At 51.0% G+C, this 17,303-nt stretch overlaps 1 protein-coding gene across 1 annotated transcript; it reads left to right on the top strand.

The window, feature by feature from the left end:
• Nucleotides 1-4,921: 4,921 nt before the first annotated feature.
• Nucleotides 4,922-15,718, top strand: LOC130492749 (testis-expressed protein 2-like). The gene is made up of 11 exons (XM_056866533.1): nt 4,922-6,259; nt 7,984-8,184; nt 9,137-9,449; nt 10,190-10,422; nt 11,080-11,226; nt 11,932-12,031; nt 12,551-12,683; nt 13,618-13,755; nt 14,586-14,798; nt 15,366-15,486; nt 15,593-15,718. The coding sequence occupies exons 1-11, from the start codon at nt 4,922-4,924 to the stop codon at nt 15,716-15,718; spliced, it is 3,063 nt and encodes a 1,020-aa protein (XP_056722511.1).
• The last annotated feature ends 1,585 nt before the right edge of the window (nt 15,719-17,303 follow it).

The following is a 17,303-nucleotide window of genomic DNA, read 5'->3' as shown; positions in this document are numbered from 1 at the left end:
CAACCTCCAGGTGGGGCTTGGAAATTCCAGGAATTATAATTCATCTCTCGAGGGCAGAGATCTGCTCCTCTGGGGGTGGGTGGGAAATGGCAGCTTTGGAAGGTGGACTCCAGGGCGTCACATCTCTGCTCCCCTCCCCAAACTCCACCTTCCCCAGGCTCCACCTCCCAAATCTCCAGGAATTTCCAAACCTGGAGCTAGCAACCCTACCAATCAATATCTCCTATAACTCATGCCCATTTACTTCCTCTCCCTAGATACTCTGCTCCACCATCGCAACGTATTATGGTTTTGCGAAATCCGCTTGCCAGCCATTAGAAGCGAGCTATACAATCACACCAGGCTCAGCAGAGTTACATTAACCAGCAGAGGTCTTGCAAAGCTAGCGGAAATGCTGAAGTGCCTTCCTTCAGCTGCCTCTAGCTCTTGCAAAACAACCTTGCCTGCCAACGGTTCTGGTTTTTGTAAGAATCATCAGTGTAGGAGAGAGACGCAAATACAGGAGATCCGATTTCAGAACCACGGAGCACCTCTGCTGCCCAGAGAGGGAGAGCTGCCCGATCAATCGTACTATTTAATTTCTGTATGGTGCCAAGAGTACATTTGCTGCCCTGGGCCAAGGTCAGAGGAATATTTATTTATTTAGAACCTGTCACCCCACCTTTTCTCAAACAAAATGGTTTGCAAGAAGTCGAAACCCAGCTCAAGACATGACACGATACAGTAAGAACAGCGCAGAAACACATATCATGCAACAGAGATGGACCACCTAGCAGGCTCAGTCCACAAATATTAGTACCTTCAAATGCCTTTGAAAGCCAGGGGGGTGTTGTGGTTAGAGTGCTGGACTCAGGCCTGGGAGACCCAGGTTCGAATCCCCACTCTGCCAAGGAAGCTCGCTGGGGGACATTGGGCAAATCACACCTTCTCAGGCTAACCGACCTCACAGGGTTGTTGTGAGGATACAATGGAGGCAAGGAGAACAATGTAAGCTGCTTTGGGTCAACCTTTCTCATGCTCCCTCTTAGTCACCTTCTTTCGGACCACCCCCAAACCCCAGACTCCTCCACCCTTCCTCACAGGAAAAGCCTGTGTTTTCAACTTCTCTTTGCTGCGTCTTTTCCAGCTCTGCAATCTCCTTTTCGACAGAGGCGGAGGTTTGAAACCCATGCGGCAAAGCAGGCAACCAAAGCCCTCTGGATGCTGCCATTTTAAATCAGGTCAGTCGTTCATCCCGGAGAGATTTCCGCAGAGCTCCCTTGGCGCTCTGTGCGGAGTGGAATTTATTATCGGTGGCAGGTGCCTCTGCCGAGGAGAGTGAGCCGGGGTCTCCTCTCCTCTGTCTCCACAGCCCCAGAGAAGAGAGCACCAGATTATCAGAGGGGCCAGGGGCGCAGGGCAGAGAGGAAACTTGGAACCACAAAGGAGGGGGGGCTTATTTAGCAGCTTTGCAGGTCATCTTATCTGCTCTGCCCCAAAGGGAGCAACAGCCACCCAGCTGCCCATGTGTCGCCCTGGTTCAATCTGAGGAGGCTCAAAGAGATTTTCTTTGGCCTTGTGAGAACTCCCCACTCTGTGTTAAAATGAAAAGCTGCTCTGAAAGGAGAGGCTCTGGCCGGGAGCGTCCGCTTCCTACAAACATGCACTGTCCTCCTAGAGGTGTGTGATTGGCGACAGCACTGACCACTCCTTTCTTCAGGGAGGGCTGGGCATGTTCTGTGGGGCAGCCCCGGCTTGGGAAACGGTTAAATGGATGGAGGGCCAAATGAAAAGGCCCCATGGAGCAGAGCTGGGCCCCAGGCCTTTCTTTCCCCACCTCCGAAATGATGGGGTCCTCCGGAAATGTCCCCAGAGGAGTCCTCTTTGTTCCCTTGCCTCTGATGAATGCGGATTTTATAAAAAAAGTTTCACACTGTTTGCATGAAAACAATCCCCACTTTGATACGATTTTGCAGCCAGGTTGTTCTCGGCAACCTCCAGGCTGTGTTTTCACGCTGAAACGCATCTCAGGCCTGAAAGCGGAGGCGGAGATGTTGGCGGGGCGGTAGAAAAGGTGTTGGTGCGCCCTTTATTTTTAGCTCAGGCGAATGACAAATGTTTCAGCATTCGAAGGTGAGACCAGATATCAGTGCCACTGGCAAGAGGGTGCAGCATCAAACACTCCGGCCACCGAACGTTATGTTGGCATTAATCTCGGCCTTGTAAAACCGCTCTGTTTTACAAATGCCAGCAGCCCCTATTTGGAAGAGACAATCCTGGCTCCCTGGTGTCCGTCCGTGGTACATCCTGGTCCTGGATACAATGGTGGGAACCTTTTTGTTAATGATGTTGGGGGGTGTACACACACATGCCACAAAGGAACGTATTTTCACTGCCTTCCAGAATCTCCATTTCTGACAGGGGGAACACATGCCTCCTAAACCTGGTGTGCATGTGTGCAAAAGCACGTACATGAATACTAAGAGCGCCACGGAGCGCACAGCCTTACATTTCACATGCTGAATTTGGTGAAGTATAATGTTCTGTTTTTAATGTGAAATGGGCTTACATAATAATAGCAATATCACGATATTCGTGTGGTTGTTATTTTGGGCACATCTCTAGCCAAACGAACACACACCCCTCTTTGCTTCTGAATCATGCCACCCGGTGCCAGTTGTAGCTGTCTCCCTGGACTGCGGTTCCCAGGATTCCTTGGGGAGAGAAAGGAAAATCACGCCAGTTGAACCAATTACAGTTGGCCGTGTGTGGGTCTGCCCTTCGCCAAGGGGCAAGGAGAAGAACTCTTGGGCTGGGACCCAAATCCCTGCAGCAATTAAGCTTCCAGCAAGGATAATTAGATAAGGGAGTTTCGGATGCAAAAGTCCTTTTAAAGCAGAGGAAAGCTTGAGTGAAACAGCCTGGAGCTAAAAGGGGCCTCCTTAGGGAAAAAAAGGCAGCTCACGAGAGGGAGGGCATCTTGGCCATCTTCTGGGCATGGAGTAGGGGTCACTGGGGGTGTGTGGGGGAGGTAGTTGTGAAATTCCTGCATTGTGCAGGGGGTTGGACTAGATGACCCTGCTGGTCCCTTCCAACTCTATGATTCTAAGGAGGAGCTGCTGGAAATTAAGATTTCAGTGTGGTGCCAAAGGCAAAGCAATTCCAGCAGTTCACCCAGGATTCCAGTTAGGGGACTCTGAAACAGCTGGTCTGCACAGCAGGCGTTAAAAACACAAAGCCAGAAGAGTTTTGCGGCACCTTAAAGACTGTTTATTATGGGAGCTTTGCCTGAATAAAATATTCAGTGTGTCACGTTGCATGTTTCACATGGCCGCCAGGTGGAAGAGTTGCAAACGGTCCCTTATAATTGTATCTTTGGACTGTTCCCCAGGGGTTTTCACCACTGCTTAGCTGAAGGGCCCTTGGGGAGGGGGGGAGGAGGGGAATGGCTCTCGGCCCGCTCCCCCAGGCCTCAGACCTTCACGCCGGCCTTCCTTCTCAACATGCACAGTTCGGAGCGAAGGCGACTGCTCCGCCCTGAGCCCCCTCCACTAATGCCCAGCAAGCCAGAGGTTGAACTAGCCGCAGGCTGCTTTATATCGGAGGCGTCTTTGCTAAGCCCAGGCAGACACCGCTGTGATGGGATGTTTGAGCTCCTTCTGGATGAAATGAGCATTCTGAATCCGGACTGTATCATTATTGTGTTATCGATTGGGCTTTCAGAAAGTTAATAAGCTCTCAGGAGATGAAGGCTGCCTTTGGGATGTTTAGAGACTGCACAATGCAGGATGGCAGAGATTGACAGCAGACAGGCATGCTGAACCTGTCCAAGAGGCAGGGGCTATTGTTATTTTCCAGACAGCTGAAGGTTAAACGATCGAGACGCTAGATAAAAACAGAAGGGTAGGAGAAGATAACAGACAGTGGTTGGGGGGAACTCCAACATCTCTCGGGAGATGACCTCCCCCTATAAAGCTACAGTATTTTAATGGACTGCAATTGAAGAGGGGAGGGGAAGCATGTGGATTTAAAAATAATGTGACAGTCCGTGAGTCACTGATTAAAGTCAATTACAAACACACAGGCATAAGGGGGGGGAAATCAGTAATAATCTTGAGTACTTGGCAACCATCAATGCTATTAGGCTATGAAAGAATAAGAAGATTTGTTTCCATTAATCCCTTGCACTGGCAATATATCATGTTGCTATAAAGCTTAGCAGTTCCCCCAATGCAGAGCATCATTTTGATATCTGACATGGTTTATTTGAAACAACGCTGATGAAAAGCACGCAGATCGGAAAGGGTGGGAAGGAAACAATCCGGGAGGGCCACGAGCTGTCCGTGAAATCTGGCCCGTTGCCGAAATTTAGAACTGCAGATGCAACATTACAAAAAACAAACACACATGTGAGGCTACATTATACTGAAAGACCAGGGGTCTACCAAGGTCAGTATTGCCCTATCAGCTGCTGCTATCCAGGGTCTTCAGGAGATAGCGGGGTTTGAACATGAGACTTTCTGCGTGCCAAGCAGATGTTCTACCACCGAGCCAAAGCCTTCCCCCTGGAGGAGCATTTGTGGGACCTCCAGCAGCCAGAGACTTCAACTGGTTTCCGAGCCATCCCATTGCCCCAGAACCCTGTCATTCTGACAGGAGGATCTTACGGGATCTTTTGTAGAACGTTCTCAGCACCTTCCCCAAACTACAACTCCTAGGATTCATTGAGGCGTGGAAGTCAAGGCAGTTAAAACTGGAATAAACAAATATAAATAGGCAGTGTAGGTTGGGGTCCCCAACCTTTTGACTCCGCAGGCACCTTTGGTTATTCTCAGACAGGGCAGTGGGCAAAACTCCAGGGTTCCATCTGGAGATGGGCCCCTCTCTGAATGTGCACCTGTCCCCCTACTTTGCAGGTTCAACGTCGGCGAGGATGTGAAACATGGCTGACGGTTCTCGAACAGCACTGAGCCCTTCTGCAGCAAAGCCTTCCTCTCAAGCGGGCTCCCAGCAGGGGGGTGTTCCTTTTGGCTCCCAAAAGTTGGCTTCCACCCAAAAAGGAGAGGACTGGGAAGGCGTGGATGGGAGTGAACTGATCTTTCCCTTGGATAACGATGAGGAAGAAGCCGCCGCTGATCCACCCGAAACCTTCTCCCTGTGCGAAGATACAAGACAAGAGGAAGCCCATCACGCGGGGTCCATCCTCCAAGTGCCACTCCCTCTTCCGTCTCCTCCTCCGGAGTCCGATTTCTTGCTCGCTGCTCCCCTTTCCACCTCTCCTAGTTTCCCGCAGAGATCGGCTAAGCTCATCAACCCGCAAGGCCCAAAACCACTCATCAACTTAGTGAAGTCCCTCTCAACCGAGATCGAATCCCAAGACAGCTCCTCCTCCCTCAAGCCCCAGCCGCTGCTGAGCTTGGTCAAATCCATTTCCACGGAGATCTCCCGCCTGGAGCCCGAGGTGACGCAATCCAAGTCGGACTCCAAGCTCAACGTCCACCGGTGGCATCAGATCACCCTACCCAAGAGCAAAAATGGGGACTCCAGGACGGCCCCTTCTTCGCCCAGCACGTCCCCCTTGGAGAGCAAAGGCAGCTTCTTCAAGGCCCAGGAAGCCAAGTTCGAGGACACCAAAAGGCGGTTCTCAGAGGCCATGCAGGAACCACTCAGTAGGCTCAGCAAAATCATAGGGGACGAGAATAACATTTCTGCAAAACAGAAGTCCGCCAATTCTGGCAACCATGACCACGAGGCTCCTCCCAGCCTCCGCAGAGATCCCTCCACATTGGATGCCAAGAGCGAGGGCCCCAGCTATCAGCATGGAGCCATGCTGGGTCAGTCCTGCCGAAGGAGTCAAGCGGAGGAACGTTTGCCCTTGGAACAGAAATGGGGGCCTTCCTCGAACTGCCAGTACGAAATCTGCTCCTATGGCGACGTCATCCAGGTGGTGGAGGTGGCTCAGGACAAAGGGACCGGGGAGGATGAAGTGCGGACGATCAGGCCTCTGGAGGTCTTGTACCCTGCCCAGCCAGGCAGCACAGTGCCATGCAAAGCCCTTGCCTGCATCGCCCTGTTGGCCTACAACTACTTTGTCCTGCCTCTACCCCCCTACGTCTCCGGCCTCTTCCTCGGCTTGGCCTGCGGGTTCATGTTGGGTTTCCTGATCATCCTACTCTTGGTGCCAAAGCGTCCCCTCTCTCGGAGGAAAACACGCCCCCCTTGGGACAAGATTCCGTCGGAGATGCTGAATCAGCACCCCCAAGAACCCAACACACTTAAGGTACAAAGAGAGTTTAATACAGTCCAAGACCAGCATAAAAACATACCAGATATACATACATAACATAACACATATAAAAGTGCATCAAGTGTGAACCCCTATACCATCTTACAATCTCTCACTCATAAAAGCCGTTAAGCGCTTAATTAAAAATATTACATGTTTAAAATTAGTATAAATATAAATATAAAATCGCTCAACCATTAAGTTCAACCCATGCACGCCTGGTCCTCATTGCTTGCCACCCAAATTTGGCCACTTTAAAAGTTATCTCCATATCTTTGTCTGAGAGCATGTTAAAAAGACTAAAGGTTCTGGATCGCCCTGGGAGGTCCGATAATACAGAAAGAATGGCTTCTCGTATCTTGTTGTAGATTTTGCATTCAAACACAACGTGCTCGAGGGTCTCAATACTCCCATCAGAGCAGGGGCATAATCGTCCTGCATATGGTATCTTTTTGTATCTCCCTTCCAAGACGGCTGAAGGGAGTGCGCTACAACGCATCAGGGTGAAAGCCCTCCTGTATTCTGGGCTATCTAAGTGGGAAAGGTAAGACATCGGGACCACGTTGGTAAGAGTGCTGCAATTGTAGCACATGTTTTTGATTCTGCTTAGGTCATGCTGCCTTTCCACGTCCAGAACTCTTTGCCTGATCAGGGCTCTGGCCTGTGGATAGTCCATTGATAGGAGCAGATATTGTGAGAGACCATAGTAGCCTAGTTTTTTCATCAGATTTTTCAACCAGGGGGAAACAAAAGTGTCATATAAAATTAAGTTACCAAGTCCTTTGGGACGTGAAGCTATTTTGAGCCAATAGGAGATCGAGACAATCCACATCCTTGCTTCAATCGTTACTTCCCCTGTCTCCATTCGAATTGCAGCATTAGATACACTGGGAGGGACTTGTAGTACAGCCCTCAGGAATTTGGATTGGATTTTCTCCAACCTGGAGTAATTTGCTGTGTTAATAAGCGGCCCCCCATATAACATTTGGGAAAGGGTTTTGGCTTTATATAACTTAACAGCAGCTGTTACCGAGCGTCCTCCCTTTGTCCAGAAAATTTTTAATATAGCCGCGGCACTTTTTTGGGCATTGGCGGAGACATGGGCTATGTGAGAATTCCTTAATCCTGTTGCCTGAAAGACCACACCCAGGTATTTAAAGCAGTGTACCTGCTCTATCTTTATCCCATTCAGACTCCACACTTAAGGTAAGAGATGCCGCAGCCAATCTACCTCTGAAATTGTTCAGAGGCCAAAGTCTAAAGCAGAAGGCCTGCACTTTTATTTGCTTGCAAACATCTGGATTTCTATTCTCTCTTTTTAAATGATCTGCTTACAACCTTCCTAATGACACATGATAATGGTTTTAGGAAATGTAGGGAAACGGGGTGCTTTGCATGATGATGATATACAACTTGAAGGGCCCCTGGAGACAAGGAGGTCTGTAACAATGGCCCAGGAATATTTCCAATATTCCTGATACAGTTGTTACTTCAGTCCCTTGTACAATCGCTCACTGATATAGGAAGAATGATAGCAAAATTACTTTCCTTGCGAACTAACCCACAAGCGATGTTCCAGTTTCTTTTAGCAAATATCAAAACCTTCTCAGACAAACTTCCTCAAGGCATTTACCTAGAAAGCCCCTCTCTCTACTGCAAATTATACATGACATGTAGCTGGTAACTCTCCCACACAAAGCCGATGCGTTTCTTTCCAGGGATGGATGAATGAAATGTACTTCTACGATCCTGAGATCTATCACCCATCTATGACCCATTCTGTGTTTGTGACCTTGGAAGATTCCTCCGTGAAGCTCTCCTATCCCAAAAACAATATCCCCCGGCGGGCGACCTTTGAGGAAGAGATCTCAGAGGTGGCTTTTGTGAGTCACCACCGTTATGATCTGCATGGCGCAAAGGTAAGGCTCGGGTGGACAAACGGCTTCAGCAATGCTTGACTTCTTCTCAATGCTCGGCCAGCTCCAAGAATTACGTTTGCATATGCAGAGGCCAAAACGGCAGTCCGTTTGCTCTCCATTCTACACTGTTCTCACTGAGAGAGAGATACGGCGGCCTTAAGTCTTCAGTAGGGCAGATCTCAGTATACAGATGCAAGAAGTGTGTAAGTCAGAACACAAAGGTTCATAGAGAATAGAATCATAGAGTTGGAAGGGACCACCAGGGTCATCTAGTCCAACCCCCTGCACAATGAAGGAAATTCACAACTACCTACCCCCACACCCCCAGTGACCCCCTACTCCATGCCCAGAAGATGGCCAAGATGCCCTCCCTCCCATGAACTGCCCAAGGTCATAGAATCAGCATTGCTGACAGATGGCCATCTAGCCTCTGCTTAAAAACCTCCAGGGAAGGTTCTTAAACAATCACTCCAGGTTCATAATCCTGTAGAATTTTTGCCTTCAGATTTTCAGACTTTTCTTTTTGCAGATACAAGGTCTGGAAACTCAACAAAATGAACTCTCAAGTTACTTAATTCCCTAGGAGTGTCCGTATCTAGTTTAGTGTTGTTGTTTTGCAACAAGAGAATCTTGAGGCACCTTAACAATTTAATGTTGTCATTTAACAATTTAGCATTGCTATTTTGCAACAAGAGAACCTTGCGGCACCTCAATTCATTGCGGTATATGTGCTCTAGCCGCTGAAATGCGCTCTGCAAAAAGGCCTGTAACAAAAACTCCATTCATCCTTAAGATGCCATAAGGTTCTTTTCACACCTGCAGGACATTTGACGTTTGGCTTTCAAGCTGTCCTGGAATCCCAAATCTAGCTGTTCCCAGTTCCTCCCCCAGGAACCATCCATGCACGCAGCCCGCAACTGGTGGGGCTTGACATCTCCCATTGGTATTCCAGGTCTTCCTCTTTCCACCTGGGCTGGCTCGGAAGAGACTGTGGAACAAGAAATACCCCATCTGCATTCTCTTGCCGGAGCAAGATGACCTGGGCAGCAAGGGGTCGGCCGAGCACAATGTGGACCACCCAAAAGAGAAGAGTGCTAAGAAGCAGCAGCCTCCCAGCCAGGAGACCCTTCTGAAGCCCCCAGCTGACCCCCGGGAAAGGACTCTTTACCTCTTTGGCAGAACGGGAAGGGAGAAGGAAGAATGGTTTCAGCATCTCATGAGGGCCTCCCGGGCTGACTGCTCCAAGCTGCACAATGCCAGTCAAAGTGAAACCCGGGCAGGTAAAGGAAGAGAGGTGCCAAGCGCCACTTTAATAGGGGGGGTAGTATTATCTTGTTTAGGGGATAAACATTTTGAAATAGTCCATTCGGTGGACCACAGGGGTTGGACTAAATCCTTCCCTTCTTCCACAGCTCCATGACTCCCTCCACGTCCTGGGCTGTCTACTCTCCAATGCTAAAGAGGCAGCATTCCCATGAGATTCTTTTGTTAATTTCATCATGCAAACTAGCAAAATTCTGTCTATTTCTAGCTGCATTTTAAACACAGGACGCTAGGAACAGAAATCCTTCCAGTTCTTCAGAGGAGACCTATAAAGATCGAAATAGATCAGAACCATGCATGCAAGAAAGAGGTAGGGGCCAACAGGTAATAGCAGGTCACTGGTATCCATCTGCCATGGCTTCTGTTATTCTAACACTAGTTCAAGGGTAAATGAGACCCCAAGATAGTCACAGCCAGGTAGGCTAGGCCCACCCTGGATTTCACCCCCTGTACGCACAGCAATTATTTGATTAACAAATTCAAATCCTCAAGAAGATCCTCCAACTTTAAGTTTTTATCCCTTCCCAACTGTACAGAGCATTCCAATTGTTTTTAAATGAAGACGATGTTTTCAGGCAGCCAAATTCCAAGCCCAGCTGGCGTTGCTACATTTGCCGAATATGGAAAACCCTTCTTACTCCTGTGCCTCCCACTTCCCGCTCCCCTTTTCTCTCTGCTGCAGGGGTTAACCAGCTCAGCCCATCAGGGAGAGGGACGCACAGCAACAGCAGCAGCCGGGGAAGTACGGAAGACCTCCCTTCTCTGGTCAAGCCCAAGGATCTGGTCGGGAACGTGTGGGAGAAGCTGCTGCTGGATTACAACACGTACATGTCCCGGATCGTGCCAACGGCAAACAGCTCCAGCTCTCCCGAGAGTCCCTGCCCCGGTATGGCTGGCAGCCTGACTCCCAAAAAGGTGAGGAACCAGCCAGATGGCCAGGAACCCCGAAAGGCTTCCAAAAGTTGCTTGAGAGCAGGGGTCCTCAACATGGTGCCTGTGGGTGCCAGGGCACCCACAGACACCCTTCCTGGCACCCACCAAGTGTTTTAGAAAGTACCTGCTGACAGTTGCCACATGCTAAACAAACCACATACCATCAAATACTAAATGCCACGTGGAACTGACAATCATTAAAGTACTGAAAATCAAACAGCAGCAGCTGTGTCAAATACAGGTAGCGAATATTTGGCCATCACCCAAGGGCTGAAGGGTGAGAACCAACTATCAATATTTGACCAGGAGAACTGAGCCACGGCCCCTCCCCATCTTAGAGGCCAACAAGATTTTTTGGGGGGGTTTCAAGCTTTTGGGAGTCAAAGCTCCCTTCACCTCCCTTTGACTCTCGAAAGCTTCTATGCAGAAACTCTTGCTGGTGTTGAATCCAGCTCTTCTACTGCAGACCAACATGGCTCCCCTCCTCAAACCATTTGACCAGGATAATTTGTGGGAGCAAATCAATTTAGGATCTTGTAGACAGTTGGTCTTACCTCTCTGCCTTGGGTGATTGTCCTCATGCTTCGGGAGTCCATAAGCGACGGCAACTAAGGATTCTCTCCCATTTATTCATTTCAGTGTCTCGGAGATGTGAATGCCCCCAGCGAACCACAGACGGCGTGGGTCAACGCCGTGCTTGGACGGATGTTTTGGGACTTCCTACAGGAAAAATATTGGGCGGACCAGGTCTCAGACAAGATTCAAAAGAAACTGGGCCGGATCAAGGTGAGAATGAGACGCAGCCCCGTTTCCCCCTCTGGAGTGCCCTTTCTCACTGGTGCCGTCGGGCCAGGTGAACGCTGGATCCTGGTGTCGGGGTGGACCAGGAGGGAGCCCCAGCCTCCCAGAACCTCCCCTAAAATGGAGCCAGGATAGGAAGTTGTAACATTTTTTAAGGGGAGGGAGGCTGTCACTGAGGATTGGGGGAGGAGGCTGGAGGGGTGGGCTCAGTCCTCATCTGAAGGGGAACGGAGTGGGGGAGAAAGAGGGGGCCAGAGAGGAGCTGCTGAGAAGAGGCTCAGAGGAGCACAGAGAAGGGGATTAGTGGCAGTGCCCAGATCGAGGAAGGTCCTGCTCCAGTTGACCAGGCTGGGACAGAAGAGACTTTCTACCAGGCCTGGCCAATCCAGAGGCCTTATCCCACCTTCTGATTGCTAATGTCACTCATCCTAGTCCTTGCCTTAAGTTGTCTCTGAGAACACAGGTGGGTCTGGAAAAGCTCTGCCCCCGTTTGAGCCCCAGATTTCTGGGCAGGCAGTTAGCTCCAGAGGCAAAGGAAACACCCCCGTAAATGCCGGTTGCCCTGTGCGTCCCTCCATCACCACAGTCGGTGCAGGGCTGGCCCCAGATCTCGTTGCTTGTTTTTGTTTCTAGTAAGGGATGGCTTTCTTCTTCTTCCTCCTCCTCCTCTCCCCTTTTGCTCCAACCCAGCTGCCCTATTTTATGAATGAGCTCACACTCACGGAACTGGACATGGGGACCTCCATCCCACACATCATCAGCGTTTCCAGCCCAACTGTTGACCATCGAGGTGAGCCCCGAGACTCATAGAATCATAGAGTTGGAAGGGACCACCAGGGTCATCTAGTCCAACCCCCTGCACAATGCAGGAAATTCACAACTACCTTCCCCACACACACACACCCAGTGACCCCTACTCCATGCCCAGAAGATGGCCAAGGTGCCCTCCCTTCTCCCGCACTTCCCTTTGTGGTGGCTGGGATGTTTTTTGAACACAGAGGAAGCTGCCTGACACCAAGACAGACCATAGGTCTGCCGAGCCCACCACAGATGGTCCTGATCAGGAGCAACGTCACATCTCTCCTTCAGCTCTGCAACCAGAGAATGTTATGAACCTGGGACTTGATATGTTCCAAGCAGCCAAAGATGTCTATTCCCCCTTTCTCTCTCCTTCTTTCCCCAGTCCCTACGTAATATCATTTGTTGAGACACAAACCCCCCCTATGTCCGGCCCAGGGACGCAGGCCAAGGCATCCCAGCAGCCGTCTGGCACCCACCCATCCTAACGCCGCCCCCCTTTGCTCCACAGGGCTTTGGGTAGACATGGAAGTGACCTACAGCGGATCCCTGCAGATGACCCTGGAGACAAAGATGAACCTGTGCAAGCTGGGCAAAGAAGCCCTGGCAGAGGAGAGTGGGAAGGCAGATGCCGGTGGGGAAGGGTAAGGCTGCTCTGCCCCTCTCGAGGAATCACACCCTTTTCTAAAGGTGTGCTGAGTTGCCTCCCTTTGGCATTTAGCAGGTGCTTAAAAGCCAACCGGTACAGCTTCCCCCGCATACCAGAAACCCAACTGACCACTGATTACGGCCCTCCAAAATGCTTGTGACTCCTCCCAATTATGCATCTCTGTTGGCTTGCGCAGATGTCAGAGAACACTTTGCACTGCTGTTTCCACGGCCTGCCCACCTGCTTGCCAGGTGTCAGTCTGAGCAGCCTCAGTCCTGCGTTTCTAATAAGCAACACCTTTTTAATTGCAGGAGCCTGAGGGGGGAAATCACAATTTGCTGTTGCAGCGTTTCAGATTAAACGACTGGGCTAATAGGGGCAAAAGGATTAATTGCGTGCCCAGAGAGCTGGGCCCAGGTTGAATTCCAGCCAGACAAGGCTGAGGGGAATGCGCCTCCCCTACCCCCAGATTGTGGTGAGCCATCTGTCTGAGATAATTCTTGTTTGTCAAAACAGAAGATGCGACAGCTGGAGCGTTATTCATTTTAGGAAAGAGGCCATAATATAACCGCAAGGAGGATCAGGTTTTGCAGGTTGGGGGCTTTACCTTCTCTGGTTGCAGAGGGTGGCTGAGCTGGTCTGCGGTACAAGAGCTTGGTTCGAGTCCGGTAGCGCTAGAGACCAAGATTTTCAGGGTGTCAGCTTTTGAGACTCAAAGATACGTATATTCCCTACTGCTAAGGAATCCTTCTCAGCCTCTTCCTGTATATAGGGAACATAGTCGCCCTCTTTAATCCCAGGGTGAAGGACCGCAATAAGTAGTGAAGTTTCACGCAGGTGGCCATCTGCTGCGGCAGATCTCAGCCTTTGCAGAGGACTGCTTTGCTGAGGAGGGGGGGATTACCTCGCTTTTCTCTCCTTCCTTGCAGCGTCAAGCCCCGGTTGGTCCTACTGGCCGACAGCGATGCCGAGTCTTCCAGCGCCGGCTCCTCTGACGAAGAAGATCTTTCCACCGTAGAGCCTTCAGGAGTCTCAGGAGACAGGAACATCCCCCCCGGAGGCGAAGGGTACGGGATGGGGTCCCTTGCTGCCTGCCCAGACGGGTGGCATTTTCTCAGACAAACAGAGCATCTCCGTAAACCCAACTTAAACTAGTTTAATAGCCGTTCCTTCTCTACACATGACCCCAGGAGATGTTGTTCTGCAGGGGTCATCCTGAGGACCTCTAATGGATAGAGCCAGTGTGGTGTGGTGGTTAGAGCATCAGACTTGGATCTGGGAGGCCCAGGTTCAAATCCCCACTTCTGCCATGGGAGCTCGCTGGGTGACCTTGGGCCACTCTTTCTCTCTTAGCCTAACATACCTCACAAGGCTGTTGTTGTGAGGACAAAAGGGGAGAGGGCAGAGCGACGTTGTAAGCCACTGTGGCTTGGCATTGGGGAGAAAAGTGGAGTAGAAATATCTAAAGAAATAAATAATTCACATGGAAAACCAGACCCCTGGTAAGCAATTTAGGGCAACCACATAGTAAGGGGTGGAGTCTGAGCACTGTGCTCCAACGTCCTCTGCGTGGCTGGAAACACAAACACATACCCTCCACATGGGGCTTTGGAGTGGCAAAAGATGCCCTTCTCACAGCCACGCTGCAAGTCAAAATGGCATTGCTGTCCTACGCATCAGTTTTTCTAGAAGGGAGGGTAGAGGAGGCAAGAAACCAACCCCTCTTCTGGAATCCCCTGACCCAAACAAGGGGAAGGCGAGTGAGGCCAGGCCAGGATCCCACTACCCACGCAGCCTGTAGTTCAGCTCACGCTTAGTGGGCCTGGAGCTTCTTCCCCATTTCTGTGGGCCCAGACTGACCTCCCTCCCCCCCTCCCCCGATTCTCCTCTCTCTTAGCCATGGCGGCGGCAACAGCACGAGCCGGAAAATCCTGCGCCTGGTGGACAAGATCGCCAAGTCCAAATACTTCCAGAAGGCCACTGAGAACGAATTCATCAAGAAGAAGATCGAGGAGGTCTCCAACACCCCGCTGCTGCTCACTGTGGAGGTCCAGGAGCTGACGGGCACCTTGACGGTCAACATCCCTCCCCCCTCGACGGACCGAGTCTGGTAAGAGACCAGGGGCAGAGGGGAGCAGAGCCCCCGCAACCTTTGGGCAGCAGGGCTGGTGAAGGTGCCAGTGGGCATGAGGCTGGGGTGAGAGGCAGAAGTACTGGCTCCGCTAGATCAGACTGTGGTCTAGCTGTTGAAGTGCTCCGAATGCAACTGGCGACAGGTTCCAGAGGAATGCCCGGGTGGTGCCAGAGGGCAAGGCACCCTACTCTATCCCATCAGGGGAGGGCTCTGCTCCCGTGCCTTCCCTGTACAATTTCTCACCTGTCGTTCACGCGCTCCGAGCCTCACCTCTGACTGGAGCACATGAAACAAGAGTCTGAAGTCAGAATCCAGCAGAGGACTCGGTCTCCACCTGCTTCCTTTCCCTTTTAGTTCTCTACCTGTTCGCTTTGGGGCTACCCAGGAAGAAGGGCAGTAGCTCAGAACGGCAGAGCAGACTCATTTCGGAACAGTCTGTACCTGGTAGAAATCTACTATAGGGAAGGGGGCGGCCGTATTGCGGGAAGGCGTCCCGTTGCAGAGAGATGTCAGCAAAAGAGTTTCCCTTGCCTCCCTCTGCAGGTACAGTTTTAGGATCCCCCCACAGCTGGACCTGAAGGTCCGCCCGAAGCTGGGAGAGCGGGAGGTCACCTTCATCCACGTCACCGAATGGATAGAGAAGAAACTCCAGCATGAATTCCAGGTGCCTGCCCAGTTTTCTGCCCATGCCAGCTTTGAGGCCTTCCAGCTCGGCGGCTTCTTAACTCGATCCTCTCTCTTTCCCTCCTGACTCTTTTTCTCCCCGCTAGAAAATTTTAGTGATGCCAAACATGGACGACCTCATCTTACCTCTAATGCATTCCGGGTTGGAGTCCCAGATGCCTGTGGAGGAACCCCCGAAGGACTGCCTGGGAGACGGCGAGAAGCAGTGTTGAGGAGGGACTCGGCCAGATCAAGGCCCTTGACGGGGCTGGCCGAGGTAATCCAGCAGCCGGATAATCGGGGCCTGGGACGGAGCATCGACCGAGGGCCTGTCGCAAGGCTGGTCTCTGACGTATCGCTTCATTTCTTCAGCTCTTTTCCCCCTTCCCCGATCAAAAAAAAAAAATCATCTCTTCCTGTGGGATATTTGAACACATATCGCAAGCAGCAGATGGGTAAGGGAGACAGAAGCCAGCCGTCAACCCAACCGGCACCAGCCCAAGTGAGAAGTTGTTTGACATCGTCACTTTTTGCCAAGAGGGGGGTGGGAGAGCTCTGTCCGGGTTGTGCTTCCAGACCGGACTTTTGCAAAAAAAAAATCCATGTTTTTTGCTGAGTTCAAATGCCAGACCCATCAAAAGGACTGGACGAATGCCAATGAGCATGCCCCTCCCCTTCAATTTGGTGCACTCCTAGGAAAACCGGCGCCATGTCATGGTTTAAGTGTTGGACTAGGATCTGGGGAGACCTGGGTTCAAATCCTTTCTCAGCCAAAGTCGCTGGGTGCCCTTGGGCCAGTCATTATTTCTCAGCCCAACCTCCCTCACAGAGCTGTTGTGTGAGGATAAAGTAGAAGAGAACCACATAAGCCTCCCTGAACTCCTAGGTGTGCCCCAGAGTGTCTGAGAGGGTCACCTCTTCTTTTAACACTGTAGCTGGGGCGCTCTTGGGCTAGAGGCTAGGGCCGGTTTTTTAACAGACTCTGGGGGGAGGCCTTCTGGAAACAATGCTGTTCCCTGGGACTGGATGCCACGCGAGGAGGCGACCAGGAAATCGCTGTGGGGTTGGGGACAAAAAGCAGGCGTAGACGCCACAAACCAGAACCAGCCATCCGAGCAAGATAAAGAGCCAGGCTGGCCACTACAGGAAGATAATCTGATTGCTCTGAGGTGGCTCAAGTAAGCTTCCATGCACCTTTCCTGCCTGGCAGCCCGTGGGGCTGGGCTGAGAGACGGCGCTGTGCTGCTTCCCTGCATTGTAACGATCCTCTGCCTGTCTTTAACCCCTTTCCCCTTCCCATATGCCAGACCCAAGGAGGGGCATTCCCCCACAGCTGGCGACGGCAGCAGCATCTCAATGCAAAGGGAGCGGAGCCGGCTGTTCCAGGAGATGGCCTGCATTGCAGCATGACAGGAGACTATTTTAATCTTCCACGCAATAATTTTAAAAAGCAAAAAAAAAGCAATAGCTTTGGGCAAGTTAATGACGGGTCGCAACTAATCAAAGGGCTTTGCAAACCTTGGGGAAACTGTTGACAAGAGGCAGCGAAACGCGGCGTTGAACATGAAGGAAATAAAGGTTTGCATCCATCCCTTGGGGCGTGCTTGCTTTTATTTATTTATTTTTACCCATTTCATTTTTAAGAGCATCAGTCTGTCCAGGTGGTTGACTGGGAGAACGGAGAAGCAGCCGATCCTCTCCTGAGCCACTGCAACGTTAAACCATGTTGAAACCCATTTGAGTACTGCAGCTTTTGCTGGAGAAACGCCCCGTCTCCATGAAGGGTTCTTTGCTGGAGATCTCCAGCAGAAGGATGTT

Source organism: Euleptes europaea, chromosome 21, assembly GCF_029931775.1.
Source record: "Euleptes europaea isolate rEulEur1 chromosome 21, rEulEur1.hap1, whole genome shotgun sequence".
Classification (NCBI taxonomy): domain Eukaryota; kingdom Metazoa; phylum Chordata; class Lepidosauria; order Squamata; family Sphaerodactylidae; genus Euleptes; species Euleptes europaea.
The sequence above is the reverse complement of the archived record's forward strand: the minus strand, read 5'-3'. Positions and strand labels throughout refer to the sequence as shown.

Coding starts and splice junctions, on each gene's coding strand:
- LOC130492749 (XM_056866533.1), top strand. CDS start 4,922: ATGGCTGACGGTTCTCGAACAGCACTGAGCCCTTCTGCAGCAAAGCCT. Junction 9,450..10,189: donor GCTGCACAATGCCAGTCAAA/GTGAAACCCGGG, acceptor TCTCTGCTGCAG/GGGTTAACCAGCTCAGCCCA. Junction 15,487..15,592: donor AACTCCAGCATGAATTCCAG/GTGCCTGCCCAG, acceptor TCTCCCCGCTAG/AAAATTTTAGTGATGCCAAA.